The 23,799-nt window shown below is 42.8% G+C and overlaps 1 protein-coding gene across 19 annotated transcripts in view; it reads left to right on the forward strand.

Moving 5' to 3' along the window:
* Positions 1-23,799, forward strand: part of LOC140193954 (doublecortin domain-containing protein 2) — a 167,912-nt gene that overhangs the window by 75,835 nt on the left and 68,278 nt on the right. For all 19 annotated transcript variants that reach the window (XR_011885004.1, XM_072251174.1, XM_072251168.1 and 16 more), the window contains one exon: positions 17,573-17,627. Coding sequence is in view for 18 of the 19 variants with exons in the window: in XM_072251174.1 (XP_072107275.1) it covers positions 17,573-17,627 (55 nt within the window). In the remaining variant the exon portion in view is untranslated. The remainder of the gene's footprint in view (positions 1-17,572; positions 17,628-23,799) is intronic.

The raw sequence follows: 23,799 nt of genomic DNA on the forward strand, positions 1-23,799 counted from the left end.
GGTGTTAGTATCTCTGAGAAGCTATCCTGGACCCAACATATCAAAGCAGCTGTGAAGGAGGCACAACAGCAGCTATATTTCATTAGAAGTTTGAGATTTGGTATGTTACCAAAGCCACTTCAAATTTCTACAGATGTACTGTGGAGAGCATTCTAACTGGCTGCATCACTATTTGGTGGGGGGGGGGGGGTCACTGCACAGGGTCGAAAAAAGCTGCAGAAAGATGTAAACTCAGTCAGCTCCGTCATGGGCATTACCCTCCCCAGCATTCAGGACATCTATAAGGGGTGATGCCTCAACAAGGCAGCCACCATCATTAAGGACCCCCATCACCCAGGACATGCCATGTTCTCACTGCTACCATCAAGAAGAAGGTACGGGAGCCTGAAGGCACACACTCAACAATTCAGGAATAGCTTCTTCCGCTCTGCTATCAGATTTCAGAATGGATATTGAATCCATGAACACTACCTCACTACATACATGTGTATATATATTTTTTAAACTGTAATTTACAGCTTTTATTATGTCTTGCAATGTATTGCTGCATAAGAAAAAATTTCACAACATATGTCAGTGGTATTAAACCTAATTCTGATAGAAGTGTACAAAGTTACGAGGGACATGCATCAGGTAAATAGACAACATTTTCCCAAAGCTGAGGTACCTAAAGTTAGTGTGCATAGGTTTAGGGAGGATTGATCAAAGGAAGAATTTTCATCTGGATGGTTTGGAAACTAAAACATACTGCATGAGTGTCTGGAGGATACAGGTATTCTCACAACGTCTGAGAAACATTGACCAGTTGAGCCAAAGGAATCAAAATCAGAATTGTTTTTATTAGCATTTCAGTGTTCTTCCACGAGAAGAGACTTTCTTTTCACATCCACTATTTCAAGACCCCTTCATTTCAATTAAGTCCTCTCTCATTCACTGCACACAAAATAATCTAACGTGAAATCCGATGCAGATTGGGGGACCGCTTCGTCGAGCACCTCCGCTCCGTCCGCCAAAACAGACAGGATCTCCCAGTAGCCACCCACTTCAACTCTGCTTCCCATTCCCATTCAGATATGTCCATACATGGCCTCCTCTACTGCCATGATGAGGCTAAACTCAGGTTGGAGGAGCGACACCTCATATACCGTCTAGGTAGTCTCCAGCCCCTTGGTATGAACATAGAATTCTCCAACTTCCGGTAATTCCCTATCCTCCCTTCCCCTATCCCCATGTCATTCTGCCCCCTCCCCCAGCTGCCTATCACCTCCCTCATGGTTCCACCTCCTTCTACTACCCATTGTGTTTTCCCTATTCCTTCTTCACCTTTCCTGCCTATCACCTCCCTGCCTCCCCTCCCCCACCCCTTTATCTTTCCCCTTACTGGTTTTTCACCTGGAACCTACCAGCCTTCTCCTTCCCACCCTCCCCCTACCTTCCTTATAGCGCCTCTGCCCCTTCCCTCTACAGTCCTGATGAAGGGTTCTGGCCTGAAACGTCGACCGATCTTTTCCACAGATGCTGCCCGTCCTGCTGAGTTCCTCCAGTGTGTTGTGAGTGTTGCTCTCTCATTCATTCGAGCTTCAATGGATACAAGCCTTGCCTGCTCAACTTTTCCTCGTAAGACAACCTAGGTATTCCAGTTATCAGTCTGATTAACCTACACTGAGCTGCTTTCTGCACACTCATGAGTGGTTCAGAAGGGCATGCTTGGAGCAGTACCAAAACTGCTGAAGGTACCAATCTAGTGAAGCTGCAGCACAGGGCTGTCAGAAGAACAAATGCAATAAACAGAGCTCAGTAATTTTCAAGGCAAAGGATCAAACGAAAGCTCTGCAAGCCTATTATTATCATAGCCCGAATGATGGTGAATAAATATCTCGCTCACGGGAAGCAGAGGTAAAGGATAACCTCTCCAGATCACCTGAGAGGCCAGGATGTAGATGCTGAAGATATTCGCACTGGTGTACATTGAGAAGGCCTGAATAGATTATCAATCATAATTTTGTTGTAAGATCTGCCCTCTCAGTCCCTCACTGCTTCATTCATTTCCCCATCACTACTCCCCTTTCTTCCTCAATTGCCCCTCATTGCCTCTTATTATTGCTTCACTATTCCCACACCGACCCTTATTCTCCACTCATTCCTCCTCATTGTCTCCTTGACCAATCTTCTCTCCCTCTCACTGCCTCCTCTGTCCCATTCTGTCACTGCCTCCTACTCCACTTCACAACCCCTTCCAGTGCTTTCACTGTCCTCTATCACTATCTGCTTACTGTCCTCTCACTGGCCTCTTCCCCTCCCTCAACCTCTTTACTGTCCCTCATTCCCCCTTCCTGTCCCTCACTCCCATCTCACTTTTCTCCCACTGACCTCTCCCTGCCCTTCTCCCTCTCTGCCTCTGACTGTCACCACTCTCTCCCTCGCCACTTTCTCACTGACCCCCACTGTCCCCTCACTGTCCATCGCTGCTCCACTCACTGACCCCTTGCTGCTTCGCTCATCACACCTGTCTTATCTTGAAGCTTATGAGACCTCTGCCCTTCTCGACTGTACCCCAGTATTTCAATGTAACAGACCAAGCACTTGCCAGTACTGTCACCTTTTTTTGTTTCTTTGGATTTTAAGTTGATTGATAAGGTCAATGCAGAAACAACAGAGAATATCAAACTTGGGAAAGGACCTGCTTGACTGGGTGGGTGGGAGAGTAGGTTGTGTCCTCCTCCTGCTGTTGACACTGTCCTCTCATGTGTGTTTAATGCATGGATTTAAAATTCTCATACCATAGGTTTTTTGCCTGGTTTGCATACTTGATATCAGACATCCTTTTTCTCAGTAACACACACAAAATGCTGGAGGAACTCGGTAAGTCAGTCAGCATCTATGGAAAAGAATAAACTGTCGACGTTTCAGACTGAGATCCCTCATCAGGACTGGAAAGGAAGGGGGAAGAAGCCAGAGTAAAAGAGTGAGGAAGGGGAAGGACTTCAAGCTAGAAAGTCCAATCATAAACGAGAGAAAATCTGCAAATGCTGGAAAACCAAGCAACCCACAAGAATCAACACACATCAAAGTTGCTGGTGAACGCAGCAGGCCAGGCAGCATCTCTAGGAAGAGGTGCAGTTGACGTTTCAGGCCGAGACCCTTCGTCAGGACTAACTGAAGGAAGAGTGAGGAAGGGATTTGAAAGTTGGAGGGGGAGGGGGAGATCCAAAATGATAGGAGAAGACTGGAGGGGGAGGGATGGAGCCAAGACCTTGTCCCCATTCCAACCTCACTCCTTCGGAACGCTCTGCTCTCCACTCCCTCCGCACTAATCCTAACATTATTAAACCCACCGATAAGGGGTGCTGTTGTAGTCTGGCGTACTGACCTCTACCTTGCCGAGGCACAGCGACAACTCGCGGATACCTCCTCTTATTTACCCCTCGATCGTGACCCCACTAAGGAGCACCAGGCCATTGTCTCCCACACCATCACCGACTTTATCCGCTCAGGGGATCTCCCATCCACTGCTACCAGCCTTATAGTTCCCACACCTCAAACTTCCCGTTTCTACCTCCTACCCAAGATCCACAAACCTGCCTGTCCTGGCCGACCTATTGTCTCAGCTTGCTCCTGCCCCACCGAACTCGTTTCTGCATACCTCGACACAGTTTTATCCCCCTTGTTCAATCCCTTCCTACCTATGTTCGTGACACTTCTCACGCTCTTTAACTTTTCGATGATTTTAAGTTCCCTGGCCCACACCACTTTATTTTCACCATGTATGTCCAGTCCCTATATACTTCCATCCCCCATCAGGAAGGTCTCAAAGCTCTACGCTTTTTGGATTCCAGACCTAATCAGTTCCCCTCTACCACCACTCTGCTCCGTCTAGCGGAATTAGTCCTTACTCTTAATAATTTCTCCTTTGGCTCCTCTCACTTCCTCCAAACTAAAGGTGTAGCTATGGGCACCCGTATGGGTCCTAGCTATGTCTGCCTTTTTGTTGGCTTTGTGGAACAATCTATGTTCCATGCCTATTCTGGTATCTGTCCCCCACTTTTCCTTCGCTACATCGACGACTGCATTGGCGCTGCTTCCTGCACGCATGCAGAGCTCGTTGACTTTATTAACTTTGCCTCCAACTTTCACCCTGCCCTCAAGTTTACCTGGTCCATTTCCAACACCTCCCTCCCCTTTCTAGATCTTTCTGTCTCTGTCTCTGGAGACAGCTTATCCACTGATGTCTACTATAAGCCTACTGACCCTCACAGCTATCTGGACTATTCCTCTTCTCACCCTGTCTCTTGCAAAAACGCCATCCCCTTCTCGCAATTCCTCCGTCTCCACCGCATCTGCTCTCAGGATGAGGCTTTTCATTCTAGGACAAGGGAGGTGTCTTCCTTTTTTAAAGAAAGGGGCTTCCCCTCCTCCACTATCAACTCTGCTCTTAAACGCATCTCCCCCATTTCACGTACATCTGCTCCCACTCCATCCTCCCGCCACCCCACTAGGAATAGGGTTCCCCTGGTCCTCACCTACCACCCCACCAGCCTCTGGGTCCAACATATTATTCTCCGTAACTTCCGCCACCTCCAACGGGATCCCACCACTAAGCACACCTTTCCCTCCTCCCCTTTCTCTGCATTCCGCAGGGATTGCTCCCTACGCGACTCCCTTCTCCATTCGTCCCCCCCATCCCTCCCCACTGATCTCCCTCCTGGCACTTATCCGTGTACGCGGAACAAGTGCTACACATGCCCTTACACTTCCTCCCTTACCACCATTCAGGACCCCAGACTGTCCTTCCAGGTGAGGCAACACTTCACCTGTGAGTCGACTGGGGTGATATACTGCGTCCGGTGCTCCCGATGTGGCCTTTTATATATTGGCGAGACCTGACGCAGACCGGCAGACCGCTTTGCTGGACACCTACGCTCTGTCCGCCAGAGAAAGCAGGATCTCCCAGTGGCCACACATTTTAATTCCACATCCCATTCCCATTCTGACATATCTATCCACGGCCTCCTCTATTGCAAAGATGAAGCCACAGTCAGGTTGGAGGAACAACACCTTATATTCCGTATGGGTAGCCTCCAACCTGATGGCATGAACATTAACTTCTCTAACTTCCGCTAATGCCCCACCTCCCCCTTGTACCCCATCTGTTACTTATTTTTATACACACATTCTTTCTCTCACTCTCCTTTTTCTCCCTCTGTCCCTCTGAATATACCCCTTGCCCATCCTCTGGGTTCCCCCCCCCCCCCCCGCTTGTCTTTCTTCCCGGACCTCCTGTCCCATGATCCTCTCGTATCCCTTTTGCCAATCACCTGTCCAGCTCTTGGCTCTATCCCTCCCCCTCCTGTCTTCTCCTATCATTTTGGATCTCCCTCTCCCCCTCCAACTTTCAAATCCTTTACTCACTCTTCCTTCAGTTAGTCCTGACGAAGGGTCTCGGCCTGAAACGTCGACTGCACCTCTTCCTACAGATGCTGCCTGGCCTGCTGCGTTCACCAGCAACTTTTATGTGCGTTGCTTGAATTTCCAGTATCTGCAGAATTCCTGTTGTTTGCGTTTTTAAACACACAAGAATGTTGGAGGAACTCCGTAGGCCAAGCAGCATTGCCAAGACTCTTCATGAGAATGGGGGGAAAAAGATGAGTCAGAGTAAGAAGCTGAGGGAGGGGAGGAATGAACACAAGGTGATGGGTGAAACTGGGGAGGGGGAATAGTGAAGTAAAGAGCTGAGAAGTTGATTGTTGAAAGAGATACAGTACAGGGCTGGAGAAGAAAGGGGAATCTGATAGGAGGAGACAAATCTGTGCTCAACAGTGGTGATTTCCAGCATATTGTGGTGACTCATAGTTACCAGTACAAAAAAGAAAGTGCAAAATAGTTTTGTCAATTTTACTCTCATTGCTGTGATAACTGGGGTAGAGCATATTGTGTGACGCAGAAGGCAGCAACAACTTGTAATTGCTTTAAATAATTCAATCTATTTAGTTCATTATAGTCTCTGTCTTTGACATGTGCAAAGAACATTGTTAAAACAGTTGGTGGTGCATGACTGTGGTCATCAGCACGATTGAAGCTGGTTGCTGTTGTTCTCCAGCATGTGACAGGAAGCACTTATCACGTGACAGAAATTTACTTTATGTGTATAAAATGTTTTTTGCACTAACTGAGTTGACATAATCTTTGGATTGGTGTAGTGAGCTGTGCCAATGGCCATATGCAGAGAATATTATCTTACATTTGCTGTCATCATTAATTTCCAAGAGCAAAAGCAACACTGCGAACACTGCTTTGTTTTCTCTTGAGAACTCTTTGTTTTTGTGCTAAATGAACTGGCAACCCCTTTGAATTGTCATCATGAATGGTATTAAGGGCTATTGAAGATTCATAGTTTTAGGGTCTCTCCCAGCTAAGGGCTGTGAGAACTGTTTATTTTAATAGGACAAATTGTTCTAATGCTTCATGAAATAATTTTCTCAGAAATATTGATTGGATCTGAATCATGTTGCCATAAACCAGCTGTTTGTGTCACTGGATAAGTGAATACTCATTAATATATAACATATTTGCTCAGCACTGGAGAGCTAAGTTCTACCACCATATTGTACTGAAGGACATTTCTGGGAGGTGTAAATAAAAATGGTGTTCATTCCTGATGGGTTCAGCTTTGCCACTGTGACAAGCCTGTTCCCATCAATACTGTCTTCCACCAGTGATACAAAGTGACAGGCCTGTCTTTGCCATTACTGACAACCAGTGTGATACCTGATTAACCTGTCTGTAGACATTTTAGGAGAGAAATATGGCAGAGAAACTGACCCCTCAACCTAGCATGTCTGTTAGATTCCATTTGCCAATGCTTCCTCCAAGTTTCCATCAGGTCCACACCCGCTAGATCCTTAGACACCCTTCATCAATATCCACAACAATGTTAATTTTCATATCATCTGCAAACTTGCATCTCATACGTTCACATTTAGTTTGTTACTTGATGTGTATAAAATGTTGTTTGCACTAATTGAGTTGACATCTTCTTTGGGTTGGTGTAGTGAGCTATGCCAATGGCCATATGCAGAGAATCTTATCTTACATTTGCTGTCATTATTGGTTTCCAAGAGAGAAATATCTGATGAACTACTCCAATGCTTGTGATTTACTCTTGGTCACAGTCTTCCAATTAGTAAAGCAACCCCCTACCACCACCGGTCCTTTTACCAAACCAATTTTGGATTCAGTTAACCAGCCTACCACATGGGAGCTTGTGAAAGGCTTTACTGAAGTTCATTTAAAAATAAACAGCTACCACGTTCCTGCCTTCAATATGCTTAGGTTCTTCTTTAAAAAAATTATTCAACTTTGTGAAATAGGGTTTCAAATGAAAAAATCTATGCTGACTATTCCAAATTAATCCTTGCTTTTCGAGTTAAATCCTAATTAAATCCTACCCCTTGGAACCTTTTCCAAAAGTTTCCTTACTGAAGTAAGTCTCCCTGGTTTGTAGATATTTGTCACTGAGGCCCTTCTTGAACAAAGGGTCAACATTTGTTAAACCTCCTATTATCCAATGCTTCAACCATGGCTAATAAAGGTGCAAAAATATTTGTCAGAACAATCTTCTCTTTTGTCTCCTATAGCAGCCTAGGATACATGACAGAGACTCCTGGGAATTTATCCATCTTCGTGCACCCTAAGACATCCAGCACTTCCTCCCTTCCAATGCTAACATGCTCAGAATATCACCAACTTTCACCATATTCTTTTCCTCAGTAAATACTGACGCAGAATTATAGAGCCATAGAGAACTACAGCAAAGAAACAGGCCCTTCAGCCCATTTAGTCCATGCTGAACTATTACTCTACAAAGTCCCATCGAGCTGCACCTGGACTGTAGCCCTCTACACTCCTCCCATTCATGCACTTACCTAAACTTATCTTAAATGTTGAAATTGAATCCACTTCCTCAGGAAGCTCACTCAATACTCTCATCGTCCTCTGAGTGAAGAAGTTCCCCTTCATGTTCACCCTTCTCCCTTAACCTGTGACCTCTAGTTCTAGTCTCACCCAGCCTCTGTGGAAACTGCCTGCTTCGATTTACCCTGTTTATCCGCTGGTGTCATGCACATATTGCCCTAGAGCTCTTTCATCGTTACTCTTTTCTTAATATATTTGTACAATGTCTAGGGATTCACCTTAATGTTGGCTGTTAATGATATTTAATGGCCCATTTTTGTGGTATAGTTTTATTTTTAAGGATTTTCCTACACTGGCTATATCCCTTTCTGAAGTTCACCTGTTTTCAGTTGCCTATACCTGTTTTATGCTTGCTTCTTTCAGACTCAACATTTTTATGTCATCCAAGGTTCCCTAATTTTGCCATCATAACCTTTCACCCTCAAAGGAACACCTTGGCCCTGTACTCTCACAACCTCCCTTTTAGAAGACTCCTACCTATTAGATATTGTTTTACTCAAAAGAAGCTGCCCTCAGTCTGTTTCTGCCAAATCCTCCCTTATCCCATTGAAAATCCTCCCTTCACCAACTTTAGAAAGCTAATTTGTGGATGTCTCCATGACAATCTTGAAACTTGCAGAATTATGATCACTGTTCCCAAAATGCACCCCACTGACAGTTCAACCACTGTGGGCTTCATTTTCTAAAGTTATATTTTGTAGAGCCCCATCACTATGACTAACTATGCATTGGTTCAAGAAAATGTCCTGAATGCACTTTTGAAATTCCTCCTCTCACTAAGACAATCCTGTAGCCATTGGTGTTTTGCTCTTCCGCTTGAGGCATTGGGGTTCGGAGGTCAATATCAGCGTCCTCGGTAGGAGCTTGTACTATCTGTCTTCCCTGTGGAATGTGCGAGTTTTCTCTGGGTGCTCTGGTTTCCTCCCACAGTCCAAAGATATGCTGGGTAGTTTAATTGGTCATTGTAAATTGTCCTGTGATTGGGTTAGGGTTAAATCTGGGTTGTCAGGCTTGCTGGGTGGCTCTCGTCGAAGGGTGGAAGGGTCTATTCCTTGCTGTATCTCTAAATAAATAAATAAATAAATAAATAAATAAATAACTTGAAGTTAAAATCCTTTACAATTATAACACTATTGATCTTACAACTTTCTGCTTGACTACATACTGTATCTGCTTCTCTATCTCTTATTGACTGTTGCATGACCTCCATTATAATCTCAGCAAAGTGATTTCCCTTCCCTTATCCCTAAGTATTATTCAAATGTCATCGCTGGGAGAATTTTCTAAGGCATTCTTCCTGAGTACAAAATGATGTTTGTTCTAATCAACATTGCAATACCCCTTCCTCTTTTACCTCCCTGTGCATCACACCTGAAATCTTGATACTCTGAGCAGCTAGTCTTGCCCTTCTATCAATCACCTTACTACAAATGCAGTAAGATCACTGCCCAACACCATGAGCTAGCATCCCTGCAAGGACATCACTCCTCTTCTAGCTCAGATGCAAACTGTCCTGCTTGTACAATTTGCATTTTCCTCAGAAACAGCCTCAATGATACAACTATCTAAAGGCCTCCCTCATTCACCATTTGTTTAACCGTGCATTCATTTAATCTATCTTCATAGTTCTATACTCGCACTTGTACGCCTCAAATTACAACCTTGGAGGTACTGTTTTTAGCCTCCTATCTCAGTGCCTGAATTCGCATTACAGACATCATCCCTCTTCCTACTTACGTTGATAGTACTGATGTGTACTATGACTGCTGGGTAATGACTCTTCCCTTTCAGGAGTTGGGATTGGGACAGATATGGTTCCTGAATCCCACAGAACAAGAATCTCAGGGTTGTATGCGGAGACATGTATGAACTCGGATAATAAATTTTACTTTCAACTTTGAACTTTGCATCCCATTTCTAGACTTGTATGTGTTGTTCTAGTCTTATTTACTTTGTATGCTTTATGTGAAATGTGTTTGCCTGTGTTTTAGTCCCATCAGTGGCTATCTTAGCATATCGATAATGTCTGAATATTTATGATTTTTATCGGAAGTCATAATTACTTCTAACCACAAGTAAATTCATTTTAATGTATTTTGTAAAGTGGCATAAAAATTAATATCACACAGAATAATAACATACTAGAAACTGTATTCTCTTTCATCTTGTATGTAGGCTGAAAACTTGTTCATGCAGAAAAAGATTAGTTCAACCAAGAAAGTGCAAAATTGACTATTGATTTTGTTCTCTGAGTGTAAATGACAATTTCACTGCCCACTGATGTGATAATTTAACCAAGTTAATTATTGGTTAAGATTCCAATTGCACTGTGCACCTATAATCTGAAAGTAAATCACCTATGAAATAAATGCATGGGTGGAAAAACATGTATCATTTCTGATGCATTGCCTTCTATGTGTATGATTAAATCGCACAGCTCTTGACTGCAGTGCTATTTAATAGAAGTAAATGACTTCACCCTCAGTGTGGGTTAACAATATCAAGGATGTTTTGCTTCCAGTCCAGTTCTATGGAATCTTATCAATGTGGGACCAGCAGATTCTGCCAAAAGTGAGGCAGTGCTTGTGCAGCAGGGTAGTCGCTGGGTAGTTTATGATATTGTGTGCTCCATTTGACCTTTGAACCTCTTTGAACCTTTGCTTATGCTGGACTTCTAAATGCTTCTGATGAGAGGATTCTCAAAACTATCCTAAAAGTTCTGGTTAACATATGGGCATCACTGTCAAGGCCAGAATTTATTGTCCACCTTAACTCCCTCTAAAATGTAACAATAAGTCATACTTTTGACCTACAACAGAGCAAATGCTGGGGTTTTCCCTCCAGTTGTTTAAGTAGGGAGCTCTAGTATCTTGACTGAGCCATAATAATAAAACATGTCACCATATATCCAAGAAAGAATGGAGTTTGATTTAGAGAAACACAAACAAAATGTTCCATTAAGATGGCGGCGCGACTGCTGACAGCAGCTCCTACAGGGGGTCAGTAAAAGGTGCTACCATTCCACTTAAACGTACATCTAATGATTGCAAGCCACAGTGTCTCCTGCTTGCAGCCGCCCGGACTGAGGCGACAAAGCTGTTGCACTTCACCGGGAGTGGCGTGATGTCCAGAACAGAGTCAGAGCTGCCATCCCAAAGTTTAGCTTGGCAGAAGTCAAGCTTTGTTGTGGCCGACTGCAGCACCCAGTGGATTCGGGCCTCATGCTGTAGGGTTGCTTGCTTTTCAGCCGTTGGAGGAGAGGCGTCCGAGCTGTTGTGCTGTACTGGGGCGACTGAAGGTTTAACTAAATGGGCTGAGGGGTCTGGTCTATATACATACATATTTGTCTGGTTGTGTTTTTTACTAATCTATATGTGCTTGTATGGCCAGTTGGTGGCATAGTGGCATCATCGCCGGACTTCAGAGCGAAGGCTCCCGAGTTTGAATCCAGCCGACTCCCTTGCACGCTTTCCATCTGTACTGGGTTGAGCATCGAGCTAGCCAGTCAGCCCCGTAAAAATAAGAAAGCATGCTAAAAAAACACTGTCACAACAGCTTCCTGATGACTCCACGCGGAGTTAAGGGCTTTCTCCTCCTCCTTTTTCATATGTCTTGTATAGGTGAGGACTAGGCCTCAAAGCCTCAGATTCGCCTAGCGGGAGTCGAGTGCTGGAGCGAGGACAGAAAGGTAAAGAGTTGGAGAAGAAGGAATCTGTTAGGAGAGGAGAGTGGAACATAGGAGAAAGGGAAGGATGAGGAGCACCAGGGTGAGGTGAGAACAGGTAAGAGGTCAGAGTGGGAATAGAAGAGTGGAGGGGGAAGGAAAAATATTATTGACTCCGTGCATCACTTGTCCTGGTCTTTCTTAGTGTTCAGTGTCCTGAGTTTGGAACATGTGGTTGAAGCAATGTGCCACAGTGCAAGCAGTATATACAAGTTCCTTTCAACCACTGAACACTGGTGGGAAAGGGACTGGACACAAGGTGATGAAAAGCTTGTCAAGCAGTCTCAGCTGCTGTGGATGCTGACGGATCTCTTGTGTGTTGTTACAGGAAAACCCAACAAGGAACGTGAAGATTATCCCTTCACAATCATGGATTGAGATTATGGATAGCGAAACCAGGAGGGAACTGAGATAGAGATAGAGAAAGAAATGAGAATAGCCAGTTTCTAACCTGCTCCAGCCCCAATGGCATTTATATGTCATTTGCAATTAAGTTTCTGGGTATTGGTGGCCTTCAGGGTGTTTCCAATGAGACAATCAGTAGTGGAAAATCATTTGAATGGTTGGGTTGAATTGAATTGACTTTATTACTTACATCCTTCATATACATGAGTAAAAATATTTATGTTATGTCTCCATCTAAACGTGCAATGTGCAATTTACAGGAATTTATAATAAATAGTATGTACGACAGGACAGTCAATATAAAATAGGAATACAATTGTATCAGCATGAATTATTCAGTCGGATGGCCTGGTGGAAGAAGTTGTCCCAGAGCCTGTTGGCCATGGCTTTTATGCTGCGGTACAGTTTCCCAGATAGTAGCAGCTGGAACAGCAATGGTTGAGCAAAGTGAAGTATTTAAATAGGAATAATAATTTACTTGGCTGATAATTACTTGGGTATCACTTGGATATTGTGTTGATCTTGCTGCAGGCAGGAATGGACTGCCTTATTTTCCCGGGAATAAAGTTTGGAATTAATTGTTGTGCAATCATTAGGGTACATTCCATTTTGCGATATGAAGACTACTGATGAAGCAGCTGAACATGCTGGGGCCGTCTATTGTTCTGAGAAGCCCCAGAACCTGGGTTTGGCTTTCACCAAGCACCAAGAATTACCCATAAGCATTGTTGGTGGAATCTTGACAAGTGGGTGAGCATCCTGGCCCGTATTGCTAAACTGGTTTATTACTGTCACACACACCAGGTAGCATTGAGAAAAATTGCATGCCATCTATACAACTCATTTCATTACATCAGTACACTGAGGGAGTACAAGGGAAAAGCAATAATGGAATGCAGATTATTGGGTTGTAGTTACAGAGGAAGAGCGGTGCAGGGGCCACGACAAAGTAGATTGTGAAGTCTTGTTATACAAGAGGATCATTCACAGGCTTATAAGGTGGAATAGAAGCTGTCCTTGAGCCTGGTGGTAAGTGCTTTCAGGCCTTTGTTTCTTCTGTCCAATGGAAGAGGGGAAAAGAGAGAATATCCAAGGTGGGCTCATGTAATATTGCCTCACCTACTATCACCGATAGCAGGGAAGCAACGTTCTCTTGCGACATCCTTAACTCAAGGAAATATGGCCATCTGCTTCACAGAGGAAGAAAGAAAGAGAAGCTCAGTCCATTTGGGAGGTTTTAGAGGGGATTGAGATTAAGATTGATGAGAAGGAAGAGAAGTGTTTATTATGGCTCTGTTGATTACAAAGAGAATGTGAGAAATCTTTGATCTACTGTATACTAGGTCCTCTTAAAGACCACCAGGACTGCCTTTGTGCAGAGCCGCAGGTATATTTCTCCTTGGTGTTAAGGAGGGTATCATGGATGCCAAAGAAATGGGTGTAATTAGTAGTAAGGTCTTGGATCACATGAACATTATGTGGAAAGAGGTATTTGTAGCCTTGAAGCACATTACAATTGGCAAGTCTCAGGACCTGACCAGGTCCACCCCTGGATCTTCTGGGAGGCCAGCGAAGGTCCTTGTAGAAATATTTGCTTTGTTGTTAGCCATTGGCTAAGTTTCAGAAAACTGGAGGGTGCTTAGTGTTGTTCCATTGTTCAAGAGTAGTACCAAGAACAGGCCGGAGAACTGGAGGCTGGTAAGCCTGACTGTTGGCAGTTACTGGAGTGAATTCTGAGGGACAAAATGTACCATCACTTGGATAGTCAAGGCCTGATCAGGAATAGTCAGCACAGTTTTGTGTGTGTGAGTTCATGTCTAATAAATATTTTGGAGTTTTTGAAGAGGTAACTGAGGAATAGTTGAGGGTATAGCAATGGATATTGTCTACATGGACTTTGGTAAAGCCTTTGCATGGAATTTAAGTGGAGCTACCAAGATGGATTCAAAATTGGCTCAATGATAGGAAGCAGAATGTGGTGGCTGAAGTTCAAAATTCAAAGTAAAATTTATTATCAGAGTACATACATGTTACCACTACAACCCTAAAAGTCTTTTTACTTAGCAAATCTATAGAGCAGTAGCTGTAAGCATCAGGAACTGTTAACTCTAAACAAACTCTGCAAATGCAGATATAAACAAATAGCAACAAATAGCGAGCATGAAATGACAATACAGCAGGGACCTTAAATGTGTAGCTATCTGCTTTTGTTCAAGAGCCTGATAGTTGAGGGGTAGTAACTGTTCTTGAACCTGATTGTGCGAGTCCTGAGGCACCTGTACCTTCTGCCTGATGGCAGCAGTGAGAAAAGAGTGTGGCCTGGGTGGTGAGGATATTTTGATGATGGATGCTGCTTTTCTATGGCAAAGTTTCACGTAAATGTGCTCCGTGGTTGGACGGGTTCTATCCGTGCTGTACTGGGCCGAATCCACCACCTTTTGTAGGATTTTCCACTCAAAGCCATTGGTGCTCCCATAACAGGTCTTAATGGAGCCTGTCAGAACATTTTTCCACCACACATCTCTAGGAGTTTGCGAAGGTTTTCGATGACATGCCAAACCTCCCCAGACTCCAGAGGAAGTAGAGATGCTGTTGTGCTTTCTTTGCGATATTATTTATATGATGGGTCCAGGAAAGATCCTCTGAGATAGTGACATAGAAACTTAAAGTTACTGATCCTCTCCACCTCTGACCCTCCGATGATTACTGGCCCTTGGGAGATTCATGGACCTCTGCTTTCCCTCTCCTGAAGTCTACAATCAATTCTTTGGTTATTGACATTGAGCTATTGAGTTGAGGTTGTTGTTATTACGCCACTCAGCCAAGTTTTCAATCTCCTTCCTGTATGCCGATTCTTCACCCCTTTGATCCAGCCCACACTGTGGTATTGTCAGCAAACTTGTGTATGAAGTTTGATTCTCTGACTGATACCCTGTGAGTAGTGGGGTGCCTATGTTGCAATCTCGTTTGATTAGCAAGTTCAATGGTGATAGTAAATTGGTGAGACTGGGTGATAGTGAAGCAGGTTTCAATGTATTGCCAATAGATAAACACGAGATTCTGCCGATGTTGAAAATCCAGTATAACACACACAGAATGCTGGAGGAGCTCAGTAGCTCAGGGAGCATCTATGGAGAAGAATAAAAATTTGGCATTTCAGGACGAGACCCTTCATCAGGATTGGAAAAGAAAGAGAAGGCATCCAGAATAAGAAGGTAGGGGGGAGGAGGAGGAGTACAATCTGGAAGATGATAGGTAAAACCAGGTAAGAGAGAGGGTAGGTGGATGAGGGAGGGGGGATGAAGTGAGAAGGTGAGAGAAGATAGGTGGAAAAACTAAAGGGCTGAGGAAGACAGGAGAGGAGAGTGGTCCATAGGAGGAAGGGAAGGAGGGGATGCAGCAGAGGAAGGTGATAGGCAGGTGAGAAGAAGGGAAGGGGTAAGAGGGAGCCAGAGTAGGGAATGGGAAAAGGTTAGAAGGGGGAGAGAGGAGGAATTACTGGAAGATGGAGAAATTGAAGTTCATGCTGTCAGGTTGGACACCACCCAAGCAGAGTATGAGGTGTTGCTCCTCCTTCCTGAGAATGGCTTCATCGTAGCAGTAGAGGAAGCTGTGGACCACTGTGTTAGAATGGTAATGGAGAGTGGAATTACAGTGGTTGGCCACTGGGAATTCCTCCCTGTTGCCGATGGAGCGAAGGTGCTCGACAAAGTAATCCTTCAATCTACACCAGGTCTCACCAGTGTTGAGGAGGCTGCACTGGGAACACTGGGTACAGTAGGTGATCCTGACAGGCTTGCAAGTGAAGTGTAGCTTAACCTGGAAGTACTGTTTGGGGCCCTGAATAGCAAGTGATAAGGGAGGAGGTGAATGGGCAGGTATATCACTTGTTCCACATGCAGGGATAAGTGCCAGGAAGGAGAACAGTGGGGTGGGACATGAGAGTCATGGAGAGAGTGATCCCTGCAGAAAGCAGAGAGTGACAGGAAGGTAAAGATGTGTTTGGTGTAGGATCCCATTGAATATGACATAACCTTTGGAGAATGATGTGCTGCTTGCGAAGGCTCATGGAGTTGTAGGTAAGGATAAAAAGAACTGTCCCTCTTAAGGCGGCAGAAAGATGGGGTGAGGGCAGGTCCGGGAAGTGAAGGAGAAGTGAGTGAGGGCAGCATCATTGGTAGAGGGAGGGAAATTCCGTTCAAAGAACGGCGTTTCTCCTCCTCTAGTATTGATGCTTCATGGGCAGCACAATAGCCTAATGGTTGGAAACATTGCTTTACAGTGCCAACGATCTGGGCTCAATTCCTGCCACTGGCTGTAAGAAATTTCTACCTTCTTCCTGTGACCATGTGGGTTTCCTCTGGGTATTCTATTTCTGAAATACGTATGGGTTAGTAGATTCATCGGTCATTTGAGTGTAATTGGGCAGTGCGGGCTCGCTGGGCCAGGAGGGCTTGTTACCATGCTGTATCTCTTTTTAAAAAAAATATTAAAAGAAAAGGAAGGACAATACCTCTGACGTTCAGGAAAGGAAAGCCTCATCCTGGGAACACACGTGGCAGAGACAGAGGAACTGGGAAAGAGGAATGGCAATTTTAAACTAAGGTAGCTGTGAGTCAGTAGATTTAATAAAAGTAATACCAGTATAACAATAGGTATCAGGATACTGTCTGGACCGGAGAGTTTGAGATATAGGGAGAAATTGGCCTTGCTGTGTTTTTATTTCTTGGAGCACAAGAGAATCAGGCGTCACCTCATAGGTTTATAAGGTTGTGCTTAAGGCAAACTTTTTCCCAGGGCTGGGAGTTCAAAGCTGGCGAGCACAAATACAAGATAAGAGGAGAGATAGTTAAAAGAGACTTGAAAGATAACTTCTTCGCACAGAGTCTAATGAGTACCTGGAATGAGCTGCCAGGGGAAGCGGTTGAGTCAGCTGCAACGGTTATGAGGGTGAATGTGGGCATCAGAGTCTGGCTGGGAGGATGCTTTGGTTGGCGTGGATCAGATAGGGTGAAGGGCCTGTTACCATGCTGTAGGACACAGTAACTCTACAATCCTATGGCTAAACCATGATGATTAACACTCCTGGAAATCTGCTCATTGTTATTTGCTACAGTTACCTCTTAATTATTCCCCTAGGTAAGTCATTGTTAATTTCTTTATAATTTTACATCTTAATAACTGACCAATTCTTGTAAAACTTTTATCATGGTAGCTTCATAAAGCTATCAGTTTGATAGTTTTCTTCAATTTATTTTGACAAGCTTGGCATTTACAATATATATGCACTTAGTTTGATATTTATCAAATGTAATGACTTACAGAATGTTATAGAATAAAGGTGAAGAATTTGAAATAGTTTCTGAATTAATAAGGAAGATGAATTGTGAACGTGGAAATGAAGTGTCAAGACAATAGATTCTGACCCCTTTTTATGACAATGGCTACAGATAGTTTTTAATTTTGTTACAGATTTCATTCTGATCTGCTTCCTCCAATCCGAAGAGGTCAAAAGACCAGAGGAAAGGTATGGTGTTACTTTTTCCTTGCTCTGTCATAATTAAATTCATTTTATACAGTTAAGCTAGAGTTTACTGCAATAACTCAGTTTCATAAATCTATTATTTCTGCAATGATTTAAAATGAGATGGGTCAAAAGAGTTAACATATTTGTAATCCTTCAAACAGTGTTTCAAAATGATGAACAGACTTTTCTATTAATCTGTTTATGACTCTTCATAGACATTAGCAAGTAATTAATACTGTTTAAAATGAAATTAAGTCAGCATTGAAACTGAAATTAATTTAAATGTGGAAAACTTTGCCATGTTGTTTAGAGCATGTCTACTGAACAATTACTTAAGTTATAAATTCAGTTAGATAATGTTTATTTTAGATTGCATAATTATAATTCACAAAATTAAAATCCACAAATACTTTGCACAGACTTTTCTCAAATTCTGCATTGTCTCGGTAAAGTTGTGAAAGAAAGTGAATGAACTACTTTAAAATAAACATCTTTAAGCCATGTGAATTGAAAGTATCGTAAAACAATCAATCTGAGTTAAACAGTACTTTTCTGTCTGTATTTATTGGTCATTTCTTTAACATCTGGATTGTATATGAATTGAATATGGAGTTTCTGGAAAATGCTCTTTTAAAAAAAACTACAATCTCAATTTAGATTCACTATTGCCTAAAAATAAGACATAGGAGCACAATTAGGCCACACGGCCCATTGAGTTTGCCACACCATTCTATCATTGTTGATTTATTATCCCACTCAACCCTGTTCTGCCTTCTCCCCATAACTTTTGATGCATTGACTAAGAACCTATCAACCTCTGCTTAAAATATACTCAATGACAGCATCCACAACTATTTGTGGCAATGAATTTCACAGATTCACTACTGTCTGGCAAAAGAAATTCCTTCTTATCTCTGTTCTAAATGGGTGTCTCTCTATTCTGAATCTGTGCCCTCTAGTCCAAGATTCCCCACTATAGGAAACATCCTCTCCACATCCATTCTGTTTAAGTCTTGAAATATTCGATGCATTTCTGTGAGATCCCCCCCTTATTTTTCTAAACTCCACTGAGTACATGCCCAAAGTCATCAAATGCTTCTGCTAGATTTCTCATACCCTTTCATTCCTGGAATAATTCTCATGAACCTCCTCTGGATCCTCTCCAATAACACCATATCTTTAATTAGATAAGGGCCCAAAACTGCTCCAATACTCCCAAGTGCAGTCAGAACAGTGCCTTATAAATCCTCAACATCACATCCTTGCTCTTGTATTCTAATCCTCTCAAAATTAATGCCAACATTGCATTTTCCTTCCTTACCGCCAAATCATCCAGCAAGTTAACCTTTAGGGAGGCCTGCACAAGGATCCCCAAGTCTGTTTGCTCACCTGCACTTCTTTGTGCCCATTCTCCCAATCTGTCTGCACACTCCCTGCTTCCACAACACCACCTGATCTTCATCTGCAAACTTGGCCACAATGCCATCAATTCCATCATTCATTAATGTGAAAATAAGCAGTTAGTTACCAAACCCCGCAGAACACCACTAGTCACCCGCAGCCAACCAGAATAGGCCCTCTTTATTCTGACACTCGGCCTCTTGCTAGTCAGCCAATCTCCTATCCATGCTAGTATCCTTCTTGTAATAGCATGGACTATTATTTTATTAAGCAGCCTCATATGTGGTACCTTGTCAAAATTCTTCTGGAAATCCAAGTAAAGAACATCAACTGACTCTCTTTGGTCTGTCCTTCTGCTATTTCCTCAAAGAATTCCAACAGCTTTTTCAGGCAAAATTTTCTCTTAAGAGAACCATGCTGACTTTGGCCTACTTTATCATTCGCCTCCAAATACCCTGAAACATCATTCTTAATCATGACTCTGACATCTTCCCAATCACTGAAATCAAATTAACTGGCCTAAAATTTCTTTTTTCCTGCCTCCCACCCTTCTTAAAGAGTGGAGTGACATTTGCAATTTTCTAATCCTCCAACACCATTCCAGAATCTAGTGATTTTTGATAGATCATTACTAATGCCTCTACAGTCTCTTCAGCTACCTCTTTCAGAACCCTAAGGTGTAGTCCACATGGTCTAGATGACCTGTCTACCTTGAGACCTTACAGCATCCCAAGCACCTTCTCCTAAGTAATAGCAACTACACTCACTTCTGCCCCATGACACTTCTGTATTTTTTTTTGGCATACTGGTAGTGGCTTCCATAGTGAAGTCTGATGCAAAATACTCATTAATTTCATCCGGCATGTCTTTGTCCCCCATTACTACTCCTCCAACTTCGTATCTAACAGTCCAATATTGACTCCCGAATCTCTTTTATTCTTTACATATCTGAAATAACTTCTGGTGTTCTCTTTGAGCTTACCTTTATATTTAGTCTTTTCTGTCCTTTTTTTTTTTAGTTACCTTCTGCCTTCTAATCCTTTAACCTCCCACTAATTTTTGCTACATTTTATGCCCTATATTTTGCTTTACTGTTGTCTTTGACTTCCCTTGTCAGCTATGGTTGCCTCATTCTCCCTTTAGAATACTTCTTCATCTTTGAGATATATCCATCCTGCAGCTTCTGAATTGCCTCAGAAACTCCAGCTATTGCTGTTCTGCCGTCCTCCCTACTAGTGTGCCCTTCTAATCAACTTGTGTGCCTTTCTCCTCTCTCATGCCTCTGTAATTTTCTTTATTCCACTGTAATTCTGATACTTCTGACTTTATCTTCTCCTTCTCAAACTGCAGGGTGAATTCTATCATATTATGATCACTGCTTCCTCAGGGTTCTTTAACTTTAAGCTCCCTAATCAAATCTGGTTTATTGCACAACACCAAATCTGGAACTGCCTTTCCCCTAGTGGGCTCAACCACAAGCTGCTCTAAAAATCCATCTCATAGAACATAGTACAGCACAGTACAGGCCCTTCGGCCCACATTGTTGTGCCGACCCTCAAACCCTCGCAGGCATTCTACGTTCCCTCTCTTAGAAACCTTGACCCTGCACCACTTCCTCAGCCACTTATTCATCTGTACTGTCATCCTTGACTAGCATGTAGATCTGAGTGTAATCCAGAGATCACTACCTCAGATGTCCTGATCTTTAGCACCTTTCTGAATTCCCTATACTCACTGTGCAGGACCTCTTCCCCCTTTCAACCTATGTCATTGGAGCTGATATGTACCATGACCTCTGGCTGCTCACCTTTCCTCTTGAGAATATTCTGCAGCTACTCTGAGACATCTTGAATCCTATCACCTGGGAAGGAACACACCATCCTGGCTTCTCTTTTACGCACAGAATCTGCTGTCTGTCCCCCTAATTATCGAGTCTCCTATCACTATTGCTCTGTTTGAATTTACCCTTTCTCCTGAGCCTCAGGGCTATCCACAGTGCCACTGGCTTCGATGCTTCATCACCCCCAGCAGTATCCAATTATCCAAAGCGTTATACTTGTTGCTGAGGAGAATGGCCACAGGGAAACCTTGCACTGACTGTTTACTCTCCTGGTGGTCACCCATGTACTGTCTAAAGATGGATCTTGCCCTGTTCATGTGGTCTTACACCCAGTTGGTGTGATCTTTCATTGGTTCTATTGTGGTTATTATTCTACTATTGATTTATCAAGTATGAAAATGAATCTCAGGGTTGTATATGGTGACATATATGTACTTTGATAATAAATTTACTTTGAACTTTTGAACTGAAGCCTGGACTCTGGGTGTGACTACCTCAGTAAAAGTCTCATCTTTGAAGTTTTCAGCCTGCTGGATGGTCCTGAGTGCATCGAGCTCCAGATCCATAACGCATGTGGTTCCTGGATCTAGACTCCATGACTCCATGCAGGAGGCAGCTGCACCAGGTTTACCATTTCAAATCCCGTAATTATTTCCAAAGACTTCTATTAGGTCATCTTGAAGTTTTTGCTCAGGGCAAAGAAATATTTCAGCCAGTTTGATTTTTGCTTATTATTGTACCAACGTAAATTGGGTATAAACTTTTTACACCTTCTCTTTCACCTCTGACAATACTATTACTATTTGACAATATGAAAATAAAAAAGCACATTTTGATCTGGTCACTGTAACAGGTGCTTTTTTCTTCCAGACTCTCTACATATGATTTTGTAAAAGACAGAGAACTGGTTATTATATAGAACTTATATTTTGGAAAATCAAATATGCAGGAATGGCAACATTCCTGGCTAACAGGGCACAGTCCACAAATTAATAGTTGAATGAATACAGAAACAGTGCCAAATCAATGAAAATCAACAAATTATCTAGCATGTTAGCAAGCTATCATATCTATAACACATAGAGATAATGAGGGTACATATCCACAGGGGTGTTCTTGTTTTAATTTAAGAGGATGTACTTTGGAAATTATGGGAAAATGACAAAAGTGGTACTTAAGTTGTTTCCCTGAATACTCTGTGCCAAAATTGAGGCACACCAGAAGGAAATTTATAATCATTGTGACATGTTGTAGCTATTTCATTGCTCCATTAAATCTCATTAGAAATCCTTTTTAAAGCAAATCCAAATTCTTTATTTTAACTTGTTAGCTGCTTTTCAATGATTTCTCTTCTTAGGTGGTCCCTTGGGGTAGAGAATGATTTGTTTCTGCTCTGTGTTGTGAGAGTCTGACATGGCTGATGAGGCTAATGTGGGAATGCAGACTGCCACATAGGTGAGGCAGGAGGTTCTTGTTGGGATGGGTGGATGAGAGTTTGGGAGGTGGTATTTATGCACATGGAATGAAAAGACTCTGTTCTCAATGCCATCATGACCATTCGTGGACCAGGGATTCCCATCAAATCGGAGGGGATTTTTCACTTTACAAGGAAACGTTGATGTATGTTTTCCTTCGTCCAGCTGGTAATCTCTTGCTGTGACAGAACTCGAATACACAACAGCACCTCACTGTTTCTAGACTAACACACTGTTCCTAGACCAACAGCTGTAATGGCTGTTGGGAGATAAAACTGCTTAAGCTCCAGGTACTCTTACTACCCATTTTCTGACTATAATCCAGCTTCACAGGGGATAGTGCCATTGAAAGCTGTCAAAATGCTCATAATTGAATGCAGACCTTTGTCTAAGAAGAGCCAAGATGGATTTATGGATTAGGACGAGTGCCTGAAATTGACTAGGCGTGTCTGGCATCAAAGGATCTACCTTGACAGGGGTCTTTGGATTTGGTCCCATCTGAGAGAGTGTATGACAGGTACAAGCAAAAGCCTACAATAAGATTAGACAGGGATGTGTGCTGGAAAGAAACAGATGCTTCCTTTTCCCCCAGGGACACCAATGAACCACTGCTATGCAAGAGATGATTTACTTGCCTCCTTTCTGGGCTTCAAGCTTTGTTGCCATCAGAATGCCTTGAGTCCTGTGGCAGGAAATCTTCTATTTTGCCATGGTTCAATCTGGAATACTTGTTTGCAGAAGTGGGAGACACATTCTCAAACGAGGGAGCAATGAATAACTGGCTATCTGACTGGCAGAGAGATACTGTTGGAGGAATGGAACTTGGGAAAAGATTAAATGAGTATGCCATATGCCTCCTCTGCGCCACAAATCAATACCTTGGAATATCCTGAGCCTAAACCCACTCTCCTCTGTATATTCTGATTCCTAGAGAGTCTGATAATCTATTGATTTCATCCTTGAATATACTCAGCTGGCTTAGCATTCCTAACTCTGCAGTATCTGACATGATAGGTGTCCTTCTGGCCTCCTTTAATACAGCTTTTTCACATGAATGTATCCTTGAGAATAATGAATTAGGCCACTCGGCCCCTTGAATCTGCTCCACCATTTGATGAGATCAGGATTGATCTGATTGTAACTTCACTACTGCACTTCTCAAACAGAGATTTTCCAGATCCCCATCCCCCTTCTTCTCTTAACATTTAAGAGGAGTATAAATGTGCAGCTTGCCAACGTATTCAAGCATATGAAACTGTTTATTTTAAACAGTAACATACTGCAAATAGGTTATGCTTATAAAGCAAGGTAAGTTCTATTTGGCAGATCTCAGTAATTAATAGACAATGAAGTTAATCCTTCACAGGCTATAATTAGTTTAGAAAGTGCTTTATAATTGAATCAAAAGGATTGCAGAGAACTGTAACTTTAAATGGCAGATACAATGTTTTTAATA

This window comes from Mobula birostris, chromosome 2 (genome assembly GCF_030028105.1).
Source record: "Mobula birostris isolate sMobBir1 chromosome 2, sMobBir1.hap1, whole genome shotgun sequence".
In the NCBI taxonomy this organism is placed as follows: Eukaryota; Metazoa; Chordata; class Chondrichthyes; order Myliobatiformes; family Myliobatidae; genus Mobula; species Mobula birostris.